Raw genomic sequence first — 21,105 nt, 5'->3', positions numbered from 1 at the left:
AGAAAAGAAAGTTCAAATAATGTAAGACTATTCTTTAGCCATCAGAAACTATAGGGGGATATGGAATAATGCAGAGAACAAAGGACACAAAACTAAAGTGACAAGATCTACAAATCAGCCTAATTATCAGTGAACAAAGGATAGATGAACGTTAAATTAAAGAGAGGAAGGTGGAGAATTTGTGTAAAGAAAAGCATATGTGATGAGTAGATTATTTGTTTTGTAAATATCCTAGGCAAAATAGAGTAAATAGAAAATGCATAGGTAATGAAATAATCTTCCTGACCCTACTGTACGCTCTCCCCAAAAAGGAAAGAAAAACTGGAGGATTTACAACAACCTTATGTTTAGCATTTTCTTTCTAAAAGTATGCCAGTAAACAAGGGTAAAAGGTGTTTCACTGAAAACTATTCCCTTGAAAGAAAAAGAGAGCTTTTATAACAGGAGTTGAGGACCTTAGAATAGATTTCTTTTGCTGGTTAAAGAGAAGACTTCCTTATAGTACTGTATCTCCAGGAACAACCTACTGCTCAGGATAAGGGAAATCATACTTCATAGGGATAATAGGCACTCAGAAAAGTGGGAGGACGTGGAGTCTAAGAGAATATTTAACTGACAAATATGAAAAAAAGAGATCACGAATAGGGCTAAATTTAATACTGAACTGCATGATTAGGGACTTAGAACTATTCCAGTCTTCTCAATAGTCTATCACCTATATGAGTTGCTATTTCTAAGAATGAGGCACTGCAGAAACCGGGGAGGGGCAGACCACAAGATAAAAATAATATAAAATACTTATAAAAGAGAACTGAAAATGGGTATGGTAGAAGAATTTATATGTTTAAGAATTTATACACTAATGAAATGATAAGTTTAAAAGTCATTGGCCCAAGCAATAATAACCTAGAATAAATAGGCAAAAAGAGGAGAGAAATCTCAAATAGAATAAGGGGAATTAAATTATTTTTCTAGGGAAAAAAAAGCAAAAACAATCCTAACATAAGTTGAAATAGAATGGAAGGGATAGCTATGGCTCACATGACATTTTAACTGAGAAAATTAGACTTCAAGGGTTAGATAACGAGATAAGAGAAAAAGAGGAGATGGGACAAAAAAGTTAAGAAAACTTCCTCAAACTAGAGAAAGTGGCAGAAATAAAAAAGGATGGGATTGGGGCTTGAGGAAAGAAGGAAAGTAAGCTGTTGGGAATGGAGTTGTCCTAAAATAAGTGAAACTAAAATAAATGGAGAAAGTGTCATGTTTACCAAGAAGAAAAAATACTAAAATTGGGGGAAAACCCTAGTACTAGAAATGAATGAAAAAATATAAGCCTTATTTTCATAATTTAAAATATAATAGATCAAATAAGATTTGAAAAAATTGAGAGATTGGTCTAGAAAACAAAATGGCAAAGTCTACTGTTTACAACAATCATTTCAAAAATAAAAACATATGTAGAGTAAACATGAAGGGCTGGAAAAAATTATTCCGAATTAAATGAATACCAAAAAAAGAATTAGATTCATTCATGCTATTTACAACATAAAATGAGATAAAGAAACTATATTAGGCTAAAAGGTACCATGTAAGACAAATTGTAACTATTAAAGCTGTGTACATTAAATGACTTAGCAAGAAAATATAAACAAAAAATTGAACTATTAAAAATGCAGACAGTAATACAGTGGTGATAGGGGATTTTAATGTCCCTTTCTTAGTTGTGGGCAAATCTAGTGGAGAGAGAAATTAAAGGGAAATATAGTATTGAATAAATTGCTCCAGAAGCTAGAGCTAAAAGAATCTCAATTGAACCACGGAAGTATGTATAATTCTCATTTACACAATGAACTTTTACAAAAATTGCCTATGTATTAGGGTACAGAAATATTTGAAAGAAATAGAAAAAATCAGAAATAGTAAATATATGCTTTCCATAGTACAGTGCCGTAGAAAGTAATCTGTTCAGGCAACAGAAATAAAAGAAATAGATAAAAATAGCCACTTAACAAGGTAAGTCTTAAATAATGTGCAGGTTAAAGAACAAATGACTAAAAAATATGTCACAGAAAGAAGATGAGAAAAACAAAACAATTTCTGGGAAGCAGCTACAAAACAAAAGAGTAAGACTATACATTAATAAAATAAGACAGGAGAGGTTTAATGAAGATAATTTTAAAAATTAGAAATTCAAGAAATAAACACAAAAGTAGATATATTAAAATCACTGGAGGAACAAATAAATTGGAAACTAAACAGTTTTAAAAATGATAAAAGCTGATGGTGCAAAATGATTAATAAAATGAATAAACCTTTAAGGAATATAATTAAAAAGTAGAGGGCAGAAAATGAATTCAACAAAATAGAAAACAAAGTGATATAAGAAACCAAAATTATGATACTATAAAAGAAAAATACCTTTAAAAATCTAAAATACTTCAGCAAGACAGAAGAGATCTTAAATAATCTAATGTAAGAAAACCAAATATAACTTAACTTTAAAGGAAAAGTCAAAGAAAATAATCCTGGTCCTGATGAATTCACAAGAGAATTCTTTCTAAAATGTAAAGACCATTTGGTACTATTACACAAATTATTCCCTAGAAGTGAGAAAGAAAGTACCCTATCAGCATTCTTTTCTGAGTCAAATGAAGTTTTAATCTCTAATTTAGCAAAGGATAAAGGATATCTTTATTGTGGTAAGACATCTACAGGAAATACCCTTAATGAATATCAAATCATTTTATTTATTATTATTTTTTAAATAACTTTTTATTGATAGAACGCATGCCAGGGTAATTTTTCACAGCATTATCCCTTGCATTCACTTCTGTTCCGATTTTTCCCCTCCTTCTCTCCACCCCTTCCCTGAGATGGCAAGCAGTCCTTTACATGTTGAATGGGTTGCAGTATATCCTAAATACAATATATGTGTGCAGAACCGAATAGTTTTCTTGTTGCACAGGGAGAATTGAATTCAGAAGGTATAAATGACCCGGGAAGAAAAACAAAAATGCAAGCAGTTTGTATTCATTTCCCAGTGTTCTTTCTCTGGGTGTAGCTGCTTCGTCCATCTTTGATCAATTAAGGCTCTCTTTATCGAAGAGATCCACTTCCATCAGAATACATCCTCAAACAGTATCGTTGTTGAGGTATATAATGATCTCCTGATTCTGCTCATTTCACTCAGCATCAGTTCATGTAAGTCTTGCCAGTCCTCTCTGTATTCATCCTGCTGGTCATTCCTTACAGAACAATAATATTCCATAACATTCATATACCACAATTTACTCAACCATTCTCCAATTGATGGACATCCTTTCATTTTCCAGCTTCTAGCCACTACAAACAGGACTGCCACAAACATTTTGGCACATACAGGTCCCTTTCCCTTCTTTAGTATCTCTTTGGGGTATAAGCCCAGTAGAAACACTGCTGGATCAAAGGGTATGCACAGTTTGATAACTTTTTGAGCATAGTTCCAGATTTATCTCCAGAATGGCTGGATGTGTTCACAATTCCATCAACAATGTATCAGTGTCCCTGTTTTCCCACATCCCCTCCAACATTCCCTATTATCTTTCCCTGTCATTCTAGCCAATCTGGCATGTGTGTAGTGGTATCTCAGAGTTGTCTTAATTTGCATTTCTCTGATTAATAATGATTTGGAGCATATTTTCATATGTCTATAAATAGTTTCAATTTCTTCGTCTGAGAATTGTCTGTTCATATCCTTTGACCATTTATCAATTGGAGAATGGTTTGATTTCTTATAGATTAGAGTCAATTCTCTATATATTTTGGAAATGAGGCCTTTATCAGAACCTTTGATTGTAAATATCAAATCGTTTTAAATATTCTTGCCAGACTACAGAGATTAATTCAAGACAGAATTCATTATGATAAAGTTGGATTTATATGACAAGGATGACCACTCATTTTCAAGGGAATTTTAAGTTCTGGACATGATGGCAATAGCAGAAAAGAGAAAGAACATCTATTCTATTTGCTATCATTAACTGCTTTCCAGAATTGTACATCTTTGGTATAAATCCAACTGTTATCATAATGAATTATTTCTTGGATTAATTTCTGTAGTCTGGCAAGACTACTAACAATCATATGAAAAACTACTCAGTCTATAATAATGAGAGAATTGGAAACCAAAAGTACTTTTTAAAAAAGAACTTTTTGTTCATATTCTTTGATGATTTTTTCTATCCAAATCTATATTTAATCATATTCCTATATTCTTTGATTATTTATCTATTGAGAATATCTTTTGGGATATGTAAACAATATAAATATTGATATAGGAATTATATAGGTATGCCCTTATTTTATATATATGTGTATATATATACACACACACAAACACACATATGTGTGCATATATTAATAATATCAATGTATTAACACAAACATATGCATGTATATAATATATATGTATATATAATATATACAAACATGTTATTTATGTGTATATGTATAGAGATACATATATATCTTGGCTAAAAAAATGCTTATCAGAGAATTTTCATACAAATATATTTTCCTATTCATCTGTTTCCTTTTATTATCCTAGATGTGTAAATTTTGTGCCCGTCAGATTTTTATAATCAGTTATCTTACTTTGTAAATACAAGCCTTTGAAAAAAAATTTCTCCTATCCATGCTTTTGAAAAATATGTGATCTTCCATTTTTTTGTATTATTCTTTTTAATATTAAGTAACATGTCCATTTGTAACACATTGAGGAATATTATGTAAAATATTGATCTAAACCCAGTTTATATTAGATTGCTTTTTAGTTTTTCCCCAGAGGTTTTTTTTTTTTTTTTTAAAGCACAAAGCTGTTTTCTAAATCATTTATATTTTCTGGTTTACCAAACACTGGGCTTCTACTTATGTTGTTTTATTATTCACCCTTTAATAATGATCTGCCTCTTTTTAAAAATTTTGTTTTATCAATATCATGGTATTAGTAAAATGTTGATGTTTGCTGCTTTGTAATACTATTTCAGACCTTGGAAGTACTATTCTTCTTTTGTCATTACCTATTTTCATAATTTCCTTGGTAAGCTGAATCTATTATTTTTTCAAATGAATTTTTAAATTATTTTAATCGAGCTGTATAAAGCATTCCCTTGCTATTGTATAGTTTGTTTGGCAACAGCATCAAAACTGTACTTTATCTTTGCTAGTATCGTAATTTTTATTATATTGGCATAGCCCAGCTCTGAGTACTGAATATTCCTCTAGCTATTTAAGATGTTCTTTATTTCTTCAAGGTGGTTTTTAAAATTTAATTTATATTGAATATAATTGAATAATTGAATTCAATTTAATTGAATATATATTGAATTAATTGAAATAATATATTGAATAATTGAATATTAATTAAATTGAAAATTTAATTGAATTTTAATTGAAAATTGAATTTAATTGAATATAATTGAATATGAATACAAATATTTTGTATGCCTTGATAGATCCAAGAACTTGATGCATTTTTTTAGTTCTCTGGAACAATTTATATTATTTATTTTTATTATTTTTATCTAGTTTTTTTATTTTATAGAAATGGTATTCATTTGTGAGCTTTTATTTTGGAGTCTCCAAATTTCCTGATCATTTAGTAGTTGGGGATTTTTCAGCAAATTATCATAATAGCAGATAGGGATAGTTTTATCTCCTTTTTGTTTATCTCAACACATTTAAAAATTAATTATTTGTGGTACATTCAAATCATGAAATATAATTATTTTCCAAGAAATGATAAACGTGATGAATGTAAATAAGTATGGAAAGGTCTATATGTCCAATACTCATCTTTTTACTCCAAACTTTTCTCTCTTTTGAACTTACCTATTTCTATTATACTCTGTATAATATATTGTAATATGTTTATGGGTCTCTTTAGAATTTGATGTATCCTATAGTGTATAATTATGTTTACCTTCTCATTTTTACTTCACATAAAGACATTTAAACTTTTAAGGAGATATCTGCATATTGTGTTTGCTTAATAAATCATAATAATAGCTCACATTTTACATAGTGCTTTAGGGATAGTAAAACTCTGCTAATCATATAACTTCATTATAGATGATAACTGTTTGCATTTCACAATGATATTTACATTTCAAAACCTTGAGTTAAGAGTTGGGACAGTATATTACTTTCATATACGACTCTTTTTTTCACTTATCTACTTAACTACTAATCACAGAAAGTGACAATTTTTGGAATGAAATGTAAATAAATAGAAGATTTTACACTTGCTTTTTTCCCTTTTGTATGTGTTACTCAGTTTATTTAATACACAGATTTTTTCATGCATGTTTTATCACTTTGTTACTTTAGTGTACTTGATTATGCTTAATATTTTCTTAAATATATTTTTTAATTTTAGATTTCTGCAGCGGATTTAATTGAGGCAAAGAGAAAAATCGAGGAATCACGGCTTAAATGCAAAGAATTGACATTTCAATTGAATCAAAAGCAGGCTGAAATAAAGCAGAAGGATGTGGATATCATTTTAGTCAAGCAAGTATCTTCAGTCACTAATAAAGATGGGTATTTTAAAAGTTATATCAGTACACATATATTTATTATATTCTCCTTAAATTCTTTTGTCTTAAAGAAACAGATGGAATTATTATTTCGAAGATCAGTCACTCTACCTGCATTCCCTTTTTATTTCTCTTATACCTCATTCTATCAGTCAGATGCCTTTCTTGACTTTCTCTTCAGTCTTATTATATAAATTATATGGTTTGGAATTAGAAATTATATTAGAGGTCCCTTTGTATTAGCCCTTTTTTTATATATGGGGAAAAACTGGGCAGAGAGGTTAAAACATTGTTCAAAGGCTGCAAAATAGTAATTGTTGTTTGACTGGAATCCTATCCCATGTCTTTTGAGTTTAATTTTTTTCCATGACAAATACCTTTAAATACAAAATAAGAAAAGAAAAAAAAATTGCCATGTGCATAGCAAAACTTAAGAAAGTTTTCACAATAAAGTAATAAATTTCTATTTCAATAAAGTGTATATAATAAATACTATACATTGTGTTCACATTTATTCCCCCCCACCCTTTTTTTTTGCTTCCTTGTAGGTTTTCTTTTGTTCTTTACTGTTAACTTTTTACTTTATTTTTCTCTTTTTCCTTCCTCCTTAGGCTATAATTAATCATAGATATACTTTTATATACAACACACACACACACACACACACACACATACACATACATATATATATATATACACATACACATACATAAATATAGATATCCATAATCATACATATACATATACACACACATATATATTCATATGAATATATGTAAAACCATACTATCTTTATTTCCACTTGTCTTCTGACTTTGTTTGAAGGTATATAACATCGTCCTTCATAAATTGTTTTCCCATATTTTTCTAACTTGCCAATTTATCATTTCCTACACCACAATATTCCAATCTTATATTGTCTAGTTATTTTAAATGGTCTAAAACAATATTAATATGACTGATGTATAGTGTAAATTCCCTATTTTTTCTTTTAATTAAATCTGTTCTGAGATTTTGGTTGCACCCCTGCTTTTTTTTATATAATAAATTCTACTTCTGATTTTTATTTTATGTTTGTGTGTATCATTTATATATTTCCTGAAAATAACAATTTTAGTTCAAATTTTTAATCTTCTATCTGTTTCCATTTTATGGGTGGATTTATCCAATTCACATTCTTGTTTGTTTTTGTTTTTGCTGAGGTAATTGGGAGTTAAATGACTTGCCCCCAGGGTCACACAGAAAAGAAGTATTAAGTGTCTGAAGACAGATTTGAACTCAGGTCCTCCTGACTTCAAGTTTGGTTCTCTGTCCACTGTGCCACCTAGCTGCCCCTCCAATTCACGTTCTAACTATAATTAATTATTTCTTTTTCTCTTTTTATTTTTCTTACTATCCTCACTCTCCTGCTATCACTTCTGTCTACTCTATTTTATTTTTATTTTCTATTTGCCTCCTATTATTTAACCTATTTGCCTCCAAGTATCCCTTCCTTATCCTCTCTCCCCATCTTATCCCCTTGCTCTTTTGTTTCTATTTGAATTTAGAAAACTTTTATATCCTCCTTTTAGCCAATTTTTGTTAATCTACACAATCCTTTTTATCTCCCTTGTCCTTTTCACTTATTCTCTTTTTACTTTGTAAATTTAGAAGACTTTTATTCCTGTCAATCTACCCACTTCTCTAAGAATTCTTCCCTTATCCTCTTTCCCCATCCCTTCCCTCTTAATTCTTTCTGAATTTAGAAGACTTTATACTTTTCTAAATATATATGTATTGTTCCCTCTATAAATTTATCCTGAATGGGAATAAGGTTTTAGTACTACCTGCACTCCTGCCTACTTGTTTCTTTTATATCTGCTTTGTCTCATTTTTATGAGATTTCTCCTTTTTAAATCTTCCTATAGTTATTATATACACATACATACACACACAGAAGTACTTATGTATGTAATATATATATATATTTATTTATTACCTATCTATTTATCTATCTGTCTATCTCACCCCATCATACTCAGTCTAAGCCTTTCTTTCAAACTACCCAAGTGAAAATGACACTCTTAAAAGAACCGATAACATTTTCGCATATAAGAGGTAAATGATTTTTATCTTTTTTTAAGTCCCTTGTATATTTATTTTATATTTCTCTTGAATGTTGTATGTAAGATTTTTCCTTAAATTATGCTTGTTTTTGTCACAAATATCTGAAAGTCTTTCAGTTTATTAAATAAGCATTTTTTTTTTCATTCATTTACACTTAAATTTGCAGGGTAAGTTACTCTTGGTCTTAACCGCAACTCTTTTTCTCTAAGAAATATAGCATTCTTAGACTTATGGCCCTTCAACATAATATCTGCTAAGTCTTATATAATCCTTGTTGTAGTTCCATGATGTTTAGATTTTTTTCTTGTTGCTTCCAATATCTTCTCTTTAAATTAAGAACTTTGAAACTTGTTTATGCTATTCCTTTTCAGTTTTCTTCTTTGTATCTCTTTCAGGAGATAGATTATTTCTATTTCTGCTTTGCTTTCTTTAGGGGCAATTTTTCTTGATTATTTCTTGTAATATTATACCTAGATTTTTTTAATCATAATTTTCAGGCAGTTTAGCTATTCTTATTTTATTTCTCCTCAATTTGTTCTCCAGATCAGTTCCTTACTTCCTCCCTCCTTCCCTCCCTTTCTTTTTCTTTTCCAGCTATTTGTGTGATCAAGTTCTAGTCTGAAGGTATGGGGAATGATGCCCCACACCTCAGATCTTTCTTAGTATTATTTTCTGTCTTGTGTCCCAGGGCTCAACCTTGGACTCTTCTCTCCATTCCTATGCCAGGGCTAGATATCCCTCCTCCAATCTCCCACACTCCCACCCCCACCAAGACTGAAAACCACAATTGTCTTCTCTTTCCTGAAACTTAAACTAGAGAGTTTTATTATTACTTCCTTTGTTTATTATTGCTCACTTTTTTGAGTTATTGCTTGATTTTATGCTCACCTTCTACTCTGCTGATCTGCAAGTGCCCACAGCCAGCAGGGATCTGTGTCCCTCTGTTATTACACTCATGAGCTATGTGGTAGTTCTTCCCTCACAGCTTCAGTTCTGTCCAAGGTGGTCTGGCCAGTACAGCAGTGTTGCAGAGTCCCTTGATAGTAGAAGGTTCTTCAATCTTCTCCTACTCAGACAATTCCTTCACTTGAAGTTTGGCTTTTATCTCTAACCACATTTCAGAAATTGTTCTCTCATTTTTAACCAATGACGTTTTCATCCTTATATCTGTGTTTGATTCCTATGACTTTTGGAAGTATTTAGTTTCTTTGACATCCTTTTCTTCCTTAATTTTTATTTCATTGGCTTCTGTGATATCACATTTCTATTTCTCATCCTTCTTTCTAACTGTTCCTTCACCTCTTCCTCCTGATAACAAGTATTCTTCAAAGTTCTGTTCTTTACCTTCCCTCCCTCTTTTGTGGTAGTCATTTGGCAATTTTATTTAATCTATGGCTTCAGTAATCATATTTAACTTCAACTGGTGTACTACCCTTTTCCCTCTAAATGTGTACCTGCCTTTCAAATCCTGTTTTTGCATATCTATACTAGGATATTTCAGTGTTTGCTCAAACTTACCTTCTCCAATACATAATTTCTAATCATGTTCCCTATGTTTACCCACTCCCTCCATACTCTTTTGACCTCTAGATATAAACATTTTTTCCAGGCATCATCTATATTTGAATTCTCAGTGTTACAATTCTCCCCTTTTTATCAATTTGGTTACAAAGTGGAAGATGAACTATCATGGTGGGAGAAGATAAGGTTTTGAAAGTAGTTGGTATTTATGCAAATTGCAGGGAGTGGGATGAGAGAGATATTGAGGAATTAGAAGATTTGGAGTTAGATATAGCAATTTATTGAATGTGTGGTATAAGGAAGAGTGGGGAGTTGAAGATAATACCAAAGTTACAAACTTGAGGAACCTTAAAAGGCGTTGCTTTTGACAGAACTAGGGAAGTGTAAAAATAGAGTAGGTCGGAGTTAAAAGATGATTTCTGTTTTGCACATGTTAAGTTTGAGATGTCTTTGGGATACATAGTTTGAAACATCCACTAGGCAATTATTGAGCAGATCTGGAGCTTGGTATAGAATGAAACTGGATATGTAGTTTGGGATGGAAGTGAAAGAGATCACTGAGGGAAGAAGGAAGAGGGAGAGAGATAGAAAGAGAGAAGGATAGGAAGAAGGAGAGACAGGGAGAGAGAAAAAGAAAGAGAGAGGGGGAGAAGGGGAGGAGAGAAAAGAGGGGGAGGAGAGGGAAGGAGAGAAGGAGGGAGAGAGACAGAAAGGAGAGGGAGAGAGAGGGGGAGAACTTAAAACAAAAGAAGAATGTAGGGCCTAGGACAGAGGTTTGGGAATTAGGTGACCCATAATTAGATTATGTGAATTTGATGATAGCCCAACCAAAAATATTTAGAAATAAGTGGTTAAAAAATGTTAGGAGGGAAATTAGGAGAGTTTAGTGTGTTGAAAATGCAGAGGAGGAAAGGTGGTTAATAGTGTCAAAAGTGATAGATTAAGAAGGATGAAGAATGTAAAAGACAGATTTGGCAATGGTAATTATTGATAATGTTAGAGAAAGCAGGTTCATTCATATTATGAAGTCAGAATCCAGAGTGCAAAGGACTGAGTGATTGAAAGAAAAGAAAGTAGAGGCAAACAAGCTTAGATTTTTTTTCTTAAGAATTTTGCTGATCTCTTCTCAGGGGACAAAATTGGAAATTGAGGGAATTCCCCCAATTGGGGAATGGCTCAATAAACTGTGGTATGTGTTTGTGATGAAATATTATTGTTCTTTGAGAAATGATGTGCAGGATGCTCTCAGGAAAAAAACAAACAAACAAACCTGGAAAGTCCTCCATGCATGAAGTGAAATGTATTGCATACAAGGTAATAGCAGTATTCTGGGATGTTAATGACTTTGTTATTCTCAGTAGTACAATCATCCTCACCTACTCTGAAGGATTTATGATGAAAAATCCTATCCATGCCTAGAGAAGGAACTGATCAAGTTTCAATATAGATTGGAGTATTCTCTATTGTTTTCTATATCTTTTTTTTTTTTTAATAATTTTTTATTGATAGAACGCATGCCAGGGTAATTTTTACAGCATTATCTCTTGCATTCATTTCTGTTCCGATTTTACCCCTCCCTCCCTCCACCCCTTCCCCGAGATGGCAAGAGTCCTTTACATGTTGAATGGGTTGCAGTATATCCTAGATACAATATATGTGTGCAGAACCAAACAGTTTTCTTGTTGCACAGGGAGAATTGGATTCAGAAGGTATAAATAACCCGGGAGGAAAAACATAAATGCAAGCAGTTTATATTCATTTCCAGTGTTCTTTCTCTGGGTATAGCTGCTTCTGTCCATCTTTGATCAATTAAGGCTCTCTTTATCGAAGAGGTCCACTTCCATCAGAATACATCCTCAAACAGTATCATTGTTGAGGTATATAATGATCTCCTGATTCTGCTCATTTCACTCAGCATCAGTTCATATAAGTCTCGCCAGTCCTCTCTGTATTCATCCTGCTGGTCGTTCCTTACAGAATCTCTTTTTCTTTTTAACTTAATTTTTCTTGAGGGTTTTTATTTTCATTAGGGTAGGAGATCTATGTTTTCTTTTACAACTTGACTTTTATGCAAATATTTTGCATAACTTCACATGTGTTTTCTTAATTGTGGATGGGGATAAGGGAGAGAACCTAAAAATCAAACATCTTAAAAACAAATTAAAAAAATTTTTTTTTGTTGAATGTAACTGGGAGGAAAATATTAAATAAATTAAATGAACCAAAAAAAGAGTTTTGCTGAGAAAGGGAAGTATAGGATGCTACATAGCAGAGTATAGTAGAGTTTAGTGAAATTTTTTTTTTAAGAATTTAAATTATTTGTAAAAGAATTTTAAAGAATTAAAAAAATTTTTTTAAAAGAATTTTAAAGAATGCCCGAAATGGGCATATTTGAAAGGAGAAAGGACAAGGAGCTAGTCAAGAGATTGAAAATTAGAGAGAGAAAAGAAATAATTGGGATTAAATCTTGTTGAAAAATACTGAATAGATGGGATAAAGGGTACATAGAGCGATTGACCTTAGCATAAAGAAGGGCCACCTCATTGTTAGAGACTGGAGGAAAGGGGAAGAAAGCATGAGTTGAAGAATTTTGAAATGAAGAGTCAAAAGAGAGATTTTATCTGGTGACTTCTAGTATTAATAAAATAAGAGGCAATACTACTGTTAGCTCAATGAGAGGGAATAGTAGAATATGTGGGAGGCTTGAGAAGAAATGAGAAGAAAAAGGTTGGAATTGGAAAGTTTTGAGGAGAGTGATTTAGACAATCAGTGAAGAATAAAGTGATTTCTTTATCATATAAATAGTGGGAGTACTCTGCAGCTGAATGTTAATAAAGGTTGAATGGTCTTAGGAATTTTAAAGTTGAGAATACTTGACTAAATGTAAGGTTATTCTTGAAAAAAAAAAAAAAAAAAAAAAAAGAAGTGATGTTTGAATGGGAAGTAAAGGCCAGAGAAGGTATTGAGAGATGGGATGATTGAAGATTTTTATGGAGAAGAATGAAATTGAAGATTTAATATAGGAAGAGATGAAATATTAGGAAGTTATAGTTAGAATAATATCAATGAGGGAGATCTTTTCTAAATAATTTAAGTTTTGGCATTTATTGAACACTGATTTTTTTTTTCCAGTTCCATAATTTCTTGTTCTTCCTTATCTAGTCCCTTTGATTGATTTACTTTTATATTTTTTCACCAATATCAACTTTGATCATTATCCTTTTATAATAGATCATTGTTTCTTCTATTCAAGAGTGGTTTGAAATAATTTATATTTCTACTTTCTCATACAGATTAACTGCTTCTATTGCTTCTTCCCTCTGTCCTAATTACCTCATATTTATTTTGTATGTATTTTGAATATACTAATATCTGTATATATTGTCTCTGCCAGTGGAATAAAAGATCCTTAAAAGCAAGTATTATTTCATTTTTGTCTTTATTACTTCTCCCAATGCTCCACAGGTAATGGGTATTTCATGATTACTGATTTATTGATTTGTAATTAAAAGGATTATACTATTTAGTTGAATAATGTTTATTTTTATGCAGGATATCAATTATTTTAAACCAATTGTATTAGTTATACAAAATTTTGTTCATTTTAGTTTTTTTTTTTGTCCTTTTAATTGATTTATGAGGGGCAGTTTGGTAGGAATATAGTCTTGTCTGATATATATGGGCTGTGTAGTCTTGGACAATTCACTTAACTTCTTTAGTGTCCTGTGAGACTTTATGACTATAAGTTTTCTAATAATTGTTGATTTGCCTTGGAAGTGGTAATTTACTAATATTATATATATACATATATATGTATATATATATATATATACACATATATACATATATTACATATTTACTTATAAGTTCTTACTCTAAGAAATCACAGATCCATACTAACAAAAAAAGAGCAAAAATATCCATCTAAAGGCCCATATTTAATCTGTTGAATTGAATATAATTGTTTCTTTAACATTTCTTTAACAAGTATTTATTTCTTTTTATCTCAGTTGAAACAAAGAACAAAAACACATTAAATATTTTTGTTTTCAAGTATTTGCTAAGACTTTTAAAGGTCATAGTGGTGAGGTGCAAATGATGAGGTATGAGAATAGAGAGAAGGAGATCCCCTAACAGCAATGGGATCCCCTTGGCCAGTGGCAGATTTTGGGAAAGAATTTGCAAACCCCAGTGAATACAGGCACAAGAATGTGGCAAAGGATAGTTTAGTAACACTAAGAAGCCAGTTTGCTTAGAAGACAGACTTCTTAGAGGGCAAGGGATATAGCAAAGGTGGGTTACACTGAGAAGAAAGATTTTCAACAGTGGGCAAGGTCCTGTTAGGACGTCTGTGAAGATTTGGGGTTTAGTCACATTTGATTTAGCCTTCTAACTGGTCAAGATCTCCAATTGAATAAGACCACTTAACTTAGAAAGGGCGTAGTCTGGGAAAAGGGTGCTTTTCCCAGGGGAGAGCTTGAGACCCCAAATCAACCTCCCCCCAGATTAAAAGGGACACAGTTTCAGGGCCCCCCAAAGGTCATCAATAGGATCATCAAATCTCTTTATTGGAAAGAAACTCATAAGTTACTTGTTCTAACCCTTACAATAACAGGTATCTTCTTTGTAAGCATTGTAAAAAATAAAAATGCAGCCTTTTATTTCAGTGATATTCTGACAGGGAAACCAGCCCTCTAGAGAAAAATAAGTAACAGTCTTTCAGAAAGATCTTGTCCCAACAGGAAACTAGATGTTGTAGTAGTTGGAACACTGGATTTAAGAATCAGAGAGATCTCAAACTTTGACCCTGTGTAAGTCAGCCTCTATCTTCCTTCAGTTTCCTTATCTGTGAAATGCAGATAATGGGATCCTGTAACCAGGAGGACCTGAATTCAAATCCAGCCTTAGATACCAGTTGTATGAACTCTGCCCAAAACATCTTCTTGTAAGATTAGATCAACTCTAATTAGTTAGCAGTTAGTAAGGATTCCAACATCTCCCCCTTTCTTTTGTTTTAAAACATAGGGGGTTTCTGAGGGGTACACATAAATCCATCAATATGGGCCAGAACTTTGTAACAGATATACATGGTATACATAAATCCATCAATATTGGAGGCATTATACATAATTTACATAAGTACATAGCAATATAACACAGGCTAGTAGTAATGTAACAACATGAATCAACCTAAAAATTTACACATGTCCATAAGTCCTAGAAACAGTCCAATAGGATTCCATTGTCCATTAGTTCATGTGCCAGGAATCCAATAGTTCCTGTAAGCCTGAAGTACTGCAAAAGTCTCATCAACAATTTTTCATCTCAGGGAACCCAATGATTCTTGCTGGTTTTTCAAGAAGTAAAACAGTTTCATCTTGTGTTAGGAAATCCAATGATTCCTGAAGCTTTTAAAGTCTTTTTAACAGTTTCATAGTCAGCCATCTGATTCTTTCTCCATCTGTGGAAATATAAGGAGATCCTCTTCCCCAAGCAGTCAATCTAATTCCCTTCTATTTACCAAATTTGGGATTTCTCCTCATCATCTGGTAATTACATTGGAGTCGTTTGCATTGGATATTGTCTTGTTGTCTTAAAAGGCCTGTATTCTTCCCAACTGTAATCCTGATTGCTTTTCTGTTGGTTGATGACATCAGAATCCTGAATTTCTAAAGTCTCTCTGGGTGTAACCTCAGCTGCTATCATGCCCCACCTATACTTTGGAGCAGGGCCCTGCCTCTCATTCTTCTGGGTCAATATACATTTAGAGGCCCAATGAAAGCCTCGGTTACATTTTGGACATGGGGTTTTGGGTTTTCTCTCACCCTGTCTTCTCACTCTATCTCCATATCTACAATGAGCTCTCAAATGTCCAATTTTTCCGCACTGAAAACATCGACGAGTTTCTCTAGAATTCCTCTGCCAAGAAGGACCTTGTCTTTCCATGTTCATCATAGTCTGGGCATAATAAGCATTTGTGCCCACTGTGGCACAGCGTCTAATGATTTCTTCTAAAGGAGCATTTTTGTCTAGCCCCCATATAATTCTCTTGCAAATCTCATTGGCATTTTCCTTAGCCAAATGTCTAGTCATTATTTCTGTTGCTGCATTGTCTCCAATGGTTCTTATTACAGCTGTTTGTAAACGTCCCACAAAATCTGCAAAAGGTTCATTGGGACCTTGCTCTATTTGTGTGAAAACATTATTTCCATCTTTCTGTCCAGGGAGAGAATTCCAAGCTTTTATTGCAGCCTTAGAAATTTGCTCATACACTGTTATGGATAATAAATCTGTTCTGAACTCTCTGCATACTGACCTTCTCCAGTTAGTTGGTCAAAAGCAACTTGTACAATAGCTCCTGTTTGCCTATTGTGTTGGGCTTGAATCCTACATAATTCATGAAACTCTGAAAGCCACAATAAATTTTGTCCTGGTTCAAGACATGTTTTAGTGATGGATTTCCAGTCATTCGGGGTTAAGATTTCATAAGACAAATTATCCAGTAACATCTTCACATAAGATGATGTAGCCCCATAAAGAGTGCAACCCTTTTTCAAATCTTTAATTTTTTCCAAATTAAAAGGAGTGTATCTTCTCCTTTTTTGACCTGAGGAGTTGAGCTCTTCAATCACAGGATATGCATTTATAAAATCAGATATATCTTCTCCTTCATTTTTTGTTTTAATTAATGCTTTTTCTAATCTTGTCAAATTCTGCTTTACAGGAGAAGCTGACTGTGTTTCTGTCTCTCTCCCTCCCCCTTGTTCCACCCATGAAGGGTTAATTGTGGGGGGAGGGTCATGAGATGTGGAATCACCTAATTCCTCCTGCTGTGAAGTATCATACTCAGAATTGTAATTAACTCCATTCTCATCTGATTCATCCTCCTTTTCACCTAGTAAAGTTGGCACTTCTTCCTCTTGTACTTTCCTTTTCATCATTCTATCACTTAAATAACTTCTTATAGCCAATTGTATTACATTATATGTATTAATTATTGAGTTAGGCCCATTTTTATCATAGAATTGACAAAGATCCTCTCCAACCAATTTCCATTCATTTAGATCTAATTCCTTATCAAGAGAGAAACAAGGCCATATGTCCTTTATAGTTTGTAAAAGTTCAGTGATTTGCTGTAAACTTATAATTAAACCTTGGCTTTCCATAACTTTGACAATGCTCTCTAAACATTTTCCTTGAACAGAAACAGGCTGTTTTCTAAATATCTGTCCCATCTTAGCTGAAATTCTACTTTAACTCTTCTAACAAAATTTCTTTGTTGCACTCACCCTAATTTCTGGGTTGAAGAGTCTTTTCCACTGGATCAGGATCAGAGGCTTTTCCACTTGAATCAGGATCGTAGCTTTTCCACTGAAATCCACTGAGGGGTCTGTTAGTCCCACGTTCACGGCGCCAAAATGTTGTGATCTTTTTCTTCTCAAAAAGCAGCCAGGTGATAAAAGTTCAGATCTTTTATTATCCCAAATATAGCCCGGTTAGCTTAGAGGTTTATCTCTCTGCTTGGTTCCAAGAGCTCTCTCCGAATGTCACCAAATCCAAAGGTCTGGTCCTTCAGCCTCTGCCTCTGCTTTCTTCAGCCTCCAGCCAGCTCCAACTCTTCATGTCATTCCGCTGAAATCTCGACTTGTAGCGTCTTCACTCTGAAGAACTCTCCGACTGGCCCATTGGCCTATTTATGCTCCTTCCAGAGAGAGGGATTATGGGTAGTTCTACTTAGTACCTTGTTTCAGGTTCTGCCCAAAACATCTTCTTGTAAGATTAGATCAACTCTAATTAGTTAGCAGTTAGTAAGGATTCCAACACCCCCAGATTAAAAGGGACACAGTTTCAGGGCCCCCCAAAGGTCATCAATAGGATCATCAAATCTCTTTATTGGAAAGAAACTCATAAGTTACTTGTTCTAACCCTTACAATAACAGGTATCTTCTTTGTAAGCATTGTAAAAAATAAAAATGCAGCCTTTTATTTCAGTGATATTCTGACAGGGAAACCAGCCCTCTAGAGAAAAATAAGTAACAGTCTTTCAGAAAGATCTTGTCCCAACAGGAAACTAGATGTTGTAGTAGTTGGAACACTGGATTTAAGAATCAGAGAGATCTCAAACTTTGACCCTGTGTAAGTCAGCCTCTATCTTCCTTCAGTTTCCTTATCTGTGAAATGCAGATAATGGGATCCTGTAACCAGGAGGACCTGAATTCAAATCCAGCCTTAGATACCAGTTGTATGAACTCTGCGCAAGTCACTTACCCTTAATTGCTTTAAAAAAAAACAACTTTCCTAAATTGTTAGGATAACATGATGTGATTGATATTTATAAATTCTAAAATAGTATTTTTATATTAATAGGTAGAATAGGAAAAAAATCTATTCTATTTATGCAAACCAACAAACAATAACACAGGACACACACAGGGCAAGAACCACAGCCAACAGAACAGACAGACAAATCACATACAGACAGAACATGGAACACATATTATGAGAGAACCAGATTGGACCAGGACCATCACACGACATCCCGTGGAGGCCAGCAAGATCATTTAGCTCTGTGTCCATCTTACCCCACTTGCTACAGATACAGGAGTATTCAGCAGACCAAACAGGTGGCTGCAGGATAGTTAGACAGCTACAGGGGCCCCTCAAAATCTTATTAACCAGAACTGGCTTTTAAAATGCTCTCTGCCAATTCTGAACCCAATTCAAAAATTTGGGTCTCACTCTCCTGGTTCACAGAAAGAGATTTCTGGAAATTGGGGCTGAGGAATGTCTCTCAGTGGCCACCCTCAAGGATCCATAATCTCTTTGGCCTTCCAGGGAGAGGGACTGGCTGTCAGACTGAGACAAAGGCTTATCTCAGTGGAACCTCCAAGTGAGATAGCCCAGGCAATAAAATTCAGGACAGCCAAGATGTTTGTAATTTAGAAAATGTTTATTTACTGGCTGGGACAGGCTCTCAGTACAGTACCATCCTGAACAGAAGTAGAGACAGACTTATAAGCATCCTTGTTCAGCCTTGCGGTTACAGTTACTCAACTTTCCGCTTATAAGGGGAAAAATGAGGGGCTTACAGGATGTCTGACATTGTTAGGCAAGCATTCTGTCTGAACATAGTTGAGCAAGCACTTTGTAAAAACACTTCTCTTAATTTAGTTAAACAACATTTTCCTATAAGCCTTAGGCCCCTTGACCCAGGGATGAGGGGGCCAGTCTTTTGTCCATTTCAGCACCACTGTTAGGGTGTTTATTTATTTATTTTAGCACACATTGCTTTATGATCATATTGGGAGAGAGAAATCAAAACAAAAGGGAAAAAAACAGGGGAGAGGAAAAAAAAAACAAGACGTGAACATATCATGTGTTGATTTACATTCAATTTCCATGGTTCTTTTTCGGAACTGTCACTATTTTAGTTATTCGGAACTCATCACTCTCCATTGACCTACAAATAAGTATAGTCAAGCAAAGCAAAGTAGTGTGCTACTAGACATATGATTTCATTAGCATAAGGAACTCTTGGTGTAGAAACTTTCTCTCCCACAGAAGATCACTGATTATATATCCATATCTATGTCTGTCTATCTGTCTATCATCTATTTGTCAAGAGTGTGTATATGTATATATACACACTCACATACATATACACATACATCAGTAGATAGTTATTTCACAAATTTCTAACACTGTGTTCCCATTTGGGGTTTTCTTGGCAAAGATACTGGATTGATTTGCCATTTCCATTTCCAGCTCATTTTATGGATGAGGAAATTGAGTCAGATGGGATTAAGTGACTTGACCAAAGTCAATATAGCTAGTAGGTCTCTGAAACTAGATTTGAAGTCAGGAAGATGAGTCTTCTTGACTCTAGGAAGGCACACTATCCACTGCTCTATACATACACATACATAGATAGCTGTATGTGTATGTACACACATGAAAATATATACAAGTGTGATTATCTGCCTACATCTATATCATAATCTTCATACACATATGTAACTATGTACATGTGTATTTATATTTTTATGTCTATATCTGTATCTTTTATAGTCTTAGAAAGTTGTTAAGGGCATGAAACTTGCACTCAACTCTGGCTCTCTGCTTTCCATGACACCTTCTCTCTTTACAATTAGGTACTGAAGTTGTTTTTAACATTTGGCATGTATATTTTGTATGCTGGTGTTCTGATTAGAAATTCAATCCATTTGAGTGAAATGAAATCTAGCCTTGTTTTTAGAATCAAAAATAAAAAAAATTTAAAATACTAGTTATGATGGAATTTTTGTTTTTTTCTTTTTTTGATTTAACCATTTCTAAGATTGTGTGTCCACATACATAGGGCTGGCTGCCTGCACTGTGTAGCTCATCACATATAGTTAAGATCATAGTTTTAAGGCCCAAATATGACTTAAGAGGCCAGTGAATCCCACTCCATTTTATATATGAAGAAATCTTCACCAGGGTCATACATATTAAGTACATGAGTCAAAATCTGAACCTACATATATCATGGATGGGTTGTGATTTGTTTTGTTAGAGGAAAGATATGTCAATAGATTTTTTTTTTTTAGTATTAACAACATAACTAGTAATGTTTTGGTAGTATTTCATGGCCAGTATTTCAGGAATTAATTTTTTTTTGATTTTTAAGAAATTGCCATTTTAATGGGAAAAATAATATTTAATACACTTCAGATTCTCTAAATCAGTCTTCTGCGGAGGCATGTTATGTCTGGTGACAGTCTAGAGTGAAGAATCTCAAACTAAAACTCTGATTTGATTTTTTAAAATATACTTTGATTATAAGGCTACATAATAAAATTATTGAATTAAAACATGTTAAAAATACATTTTGTGTGCATCAAGGGATAGATATACCTTACTG

The 21,105-nt window shown here is 33.2% G+C and overlaps 1 protein-coding gene across 1 annotated transcript in view; it reads left to right on the top strand.

Annotated features, from left to right (window-relative positions):
* Positions 1–21,105, top strand: part of CNTLN (centlein) — a 446,067-nt gene that overhangs the window by 129,594 nt on the left and 295,368 nt on the right. The window contains exon 7 of the mRNA XM_051970804.1: positions 6,416–6,549. Within this exon, the coding sequence (XP_051826764.1) occupies positions 6,416–6,549 (134 nt within the window). The remainder of the gene's footprint in view (positions 1–6,415; positions 6,550–21,105) is intronic.

The sequence above is a fragment of the Antechinus flavipes genome, chromosome 1, assembly GCF_016432865.1.
Source record: "Antechinus flavipes isolate AdamAnt ecotype Samford, QLD, Australia chromosome 1, AdamAnt_v2, whole genome shotgun sequence".
In the NCBI taxonomy this organism is placed as follows: Eukaryota; Metazoa; Chordata; class Mammalia; order Dasyuromorphia; family Dasyuridae; genus Antechinus; species Antechinus flavipes.
This window is presented reverse-complemented; position numbering and strand designations above follow the sequence as displayed.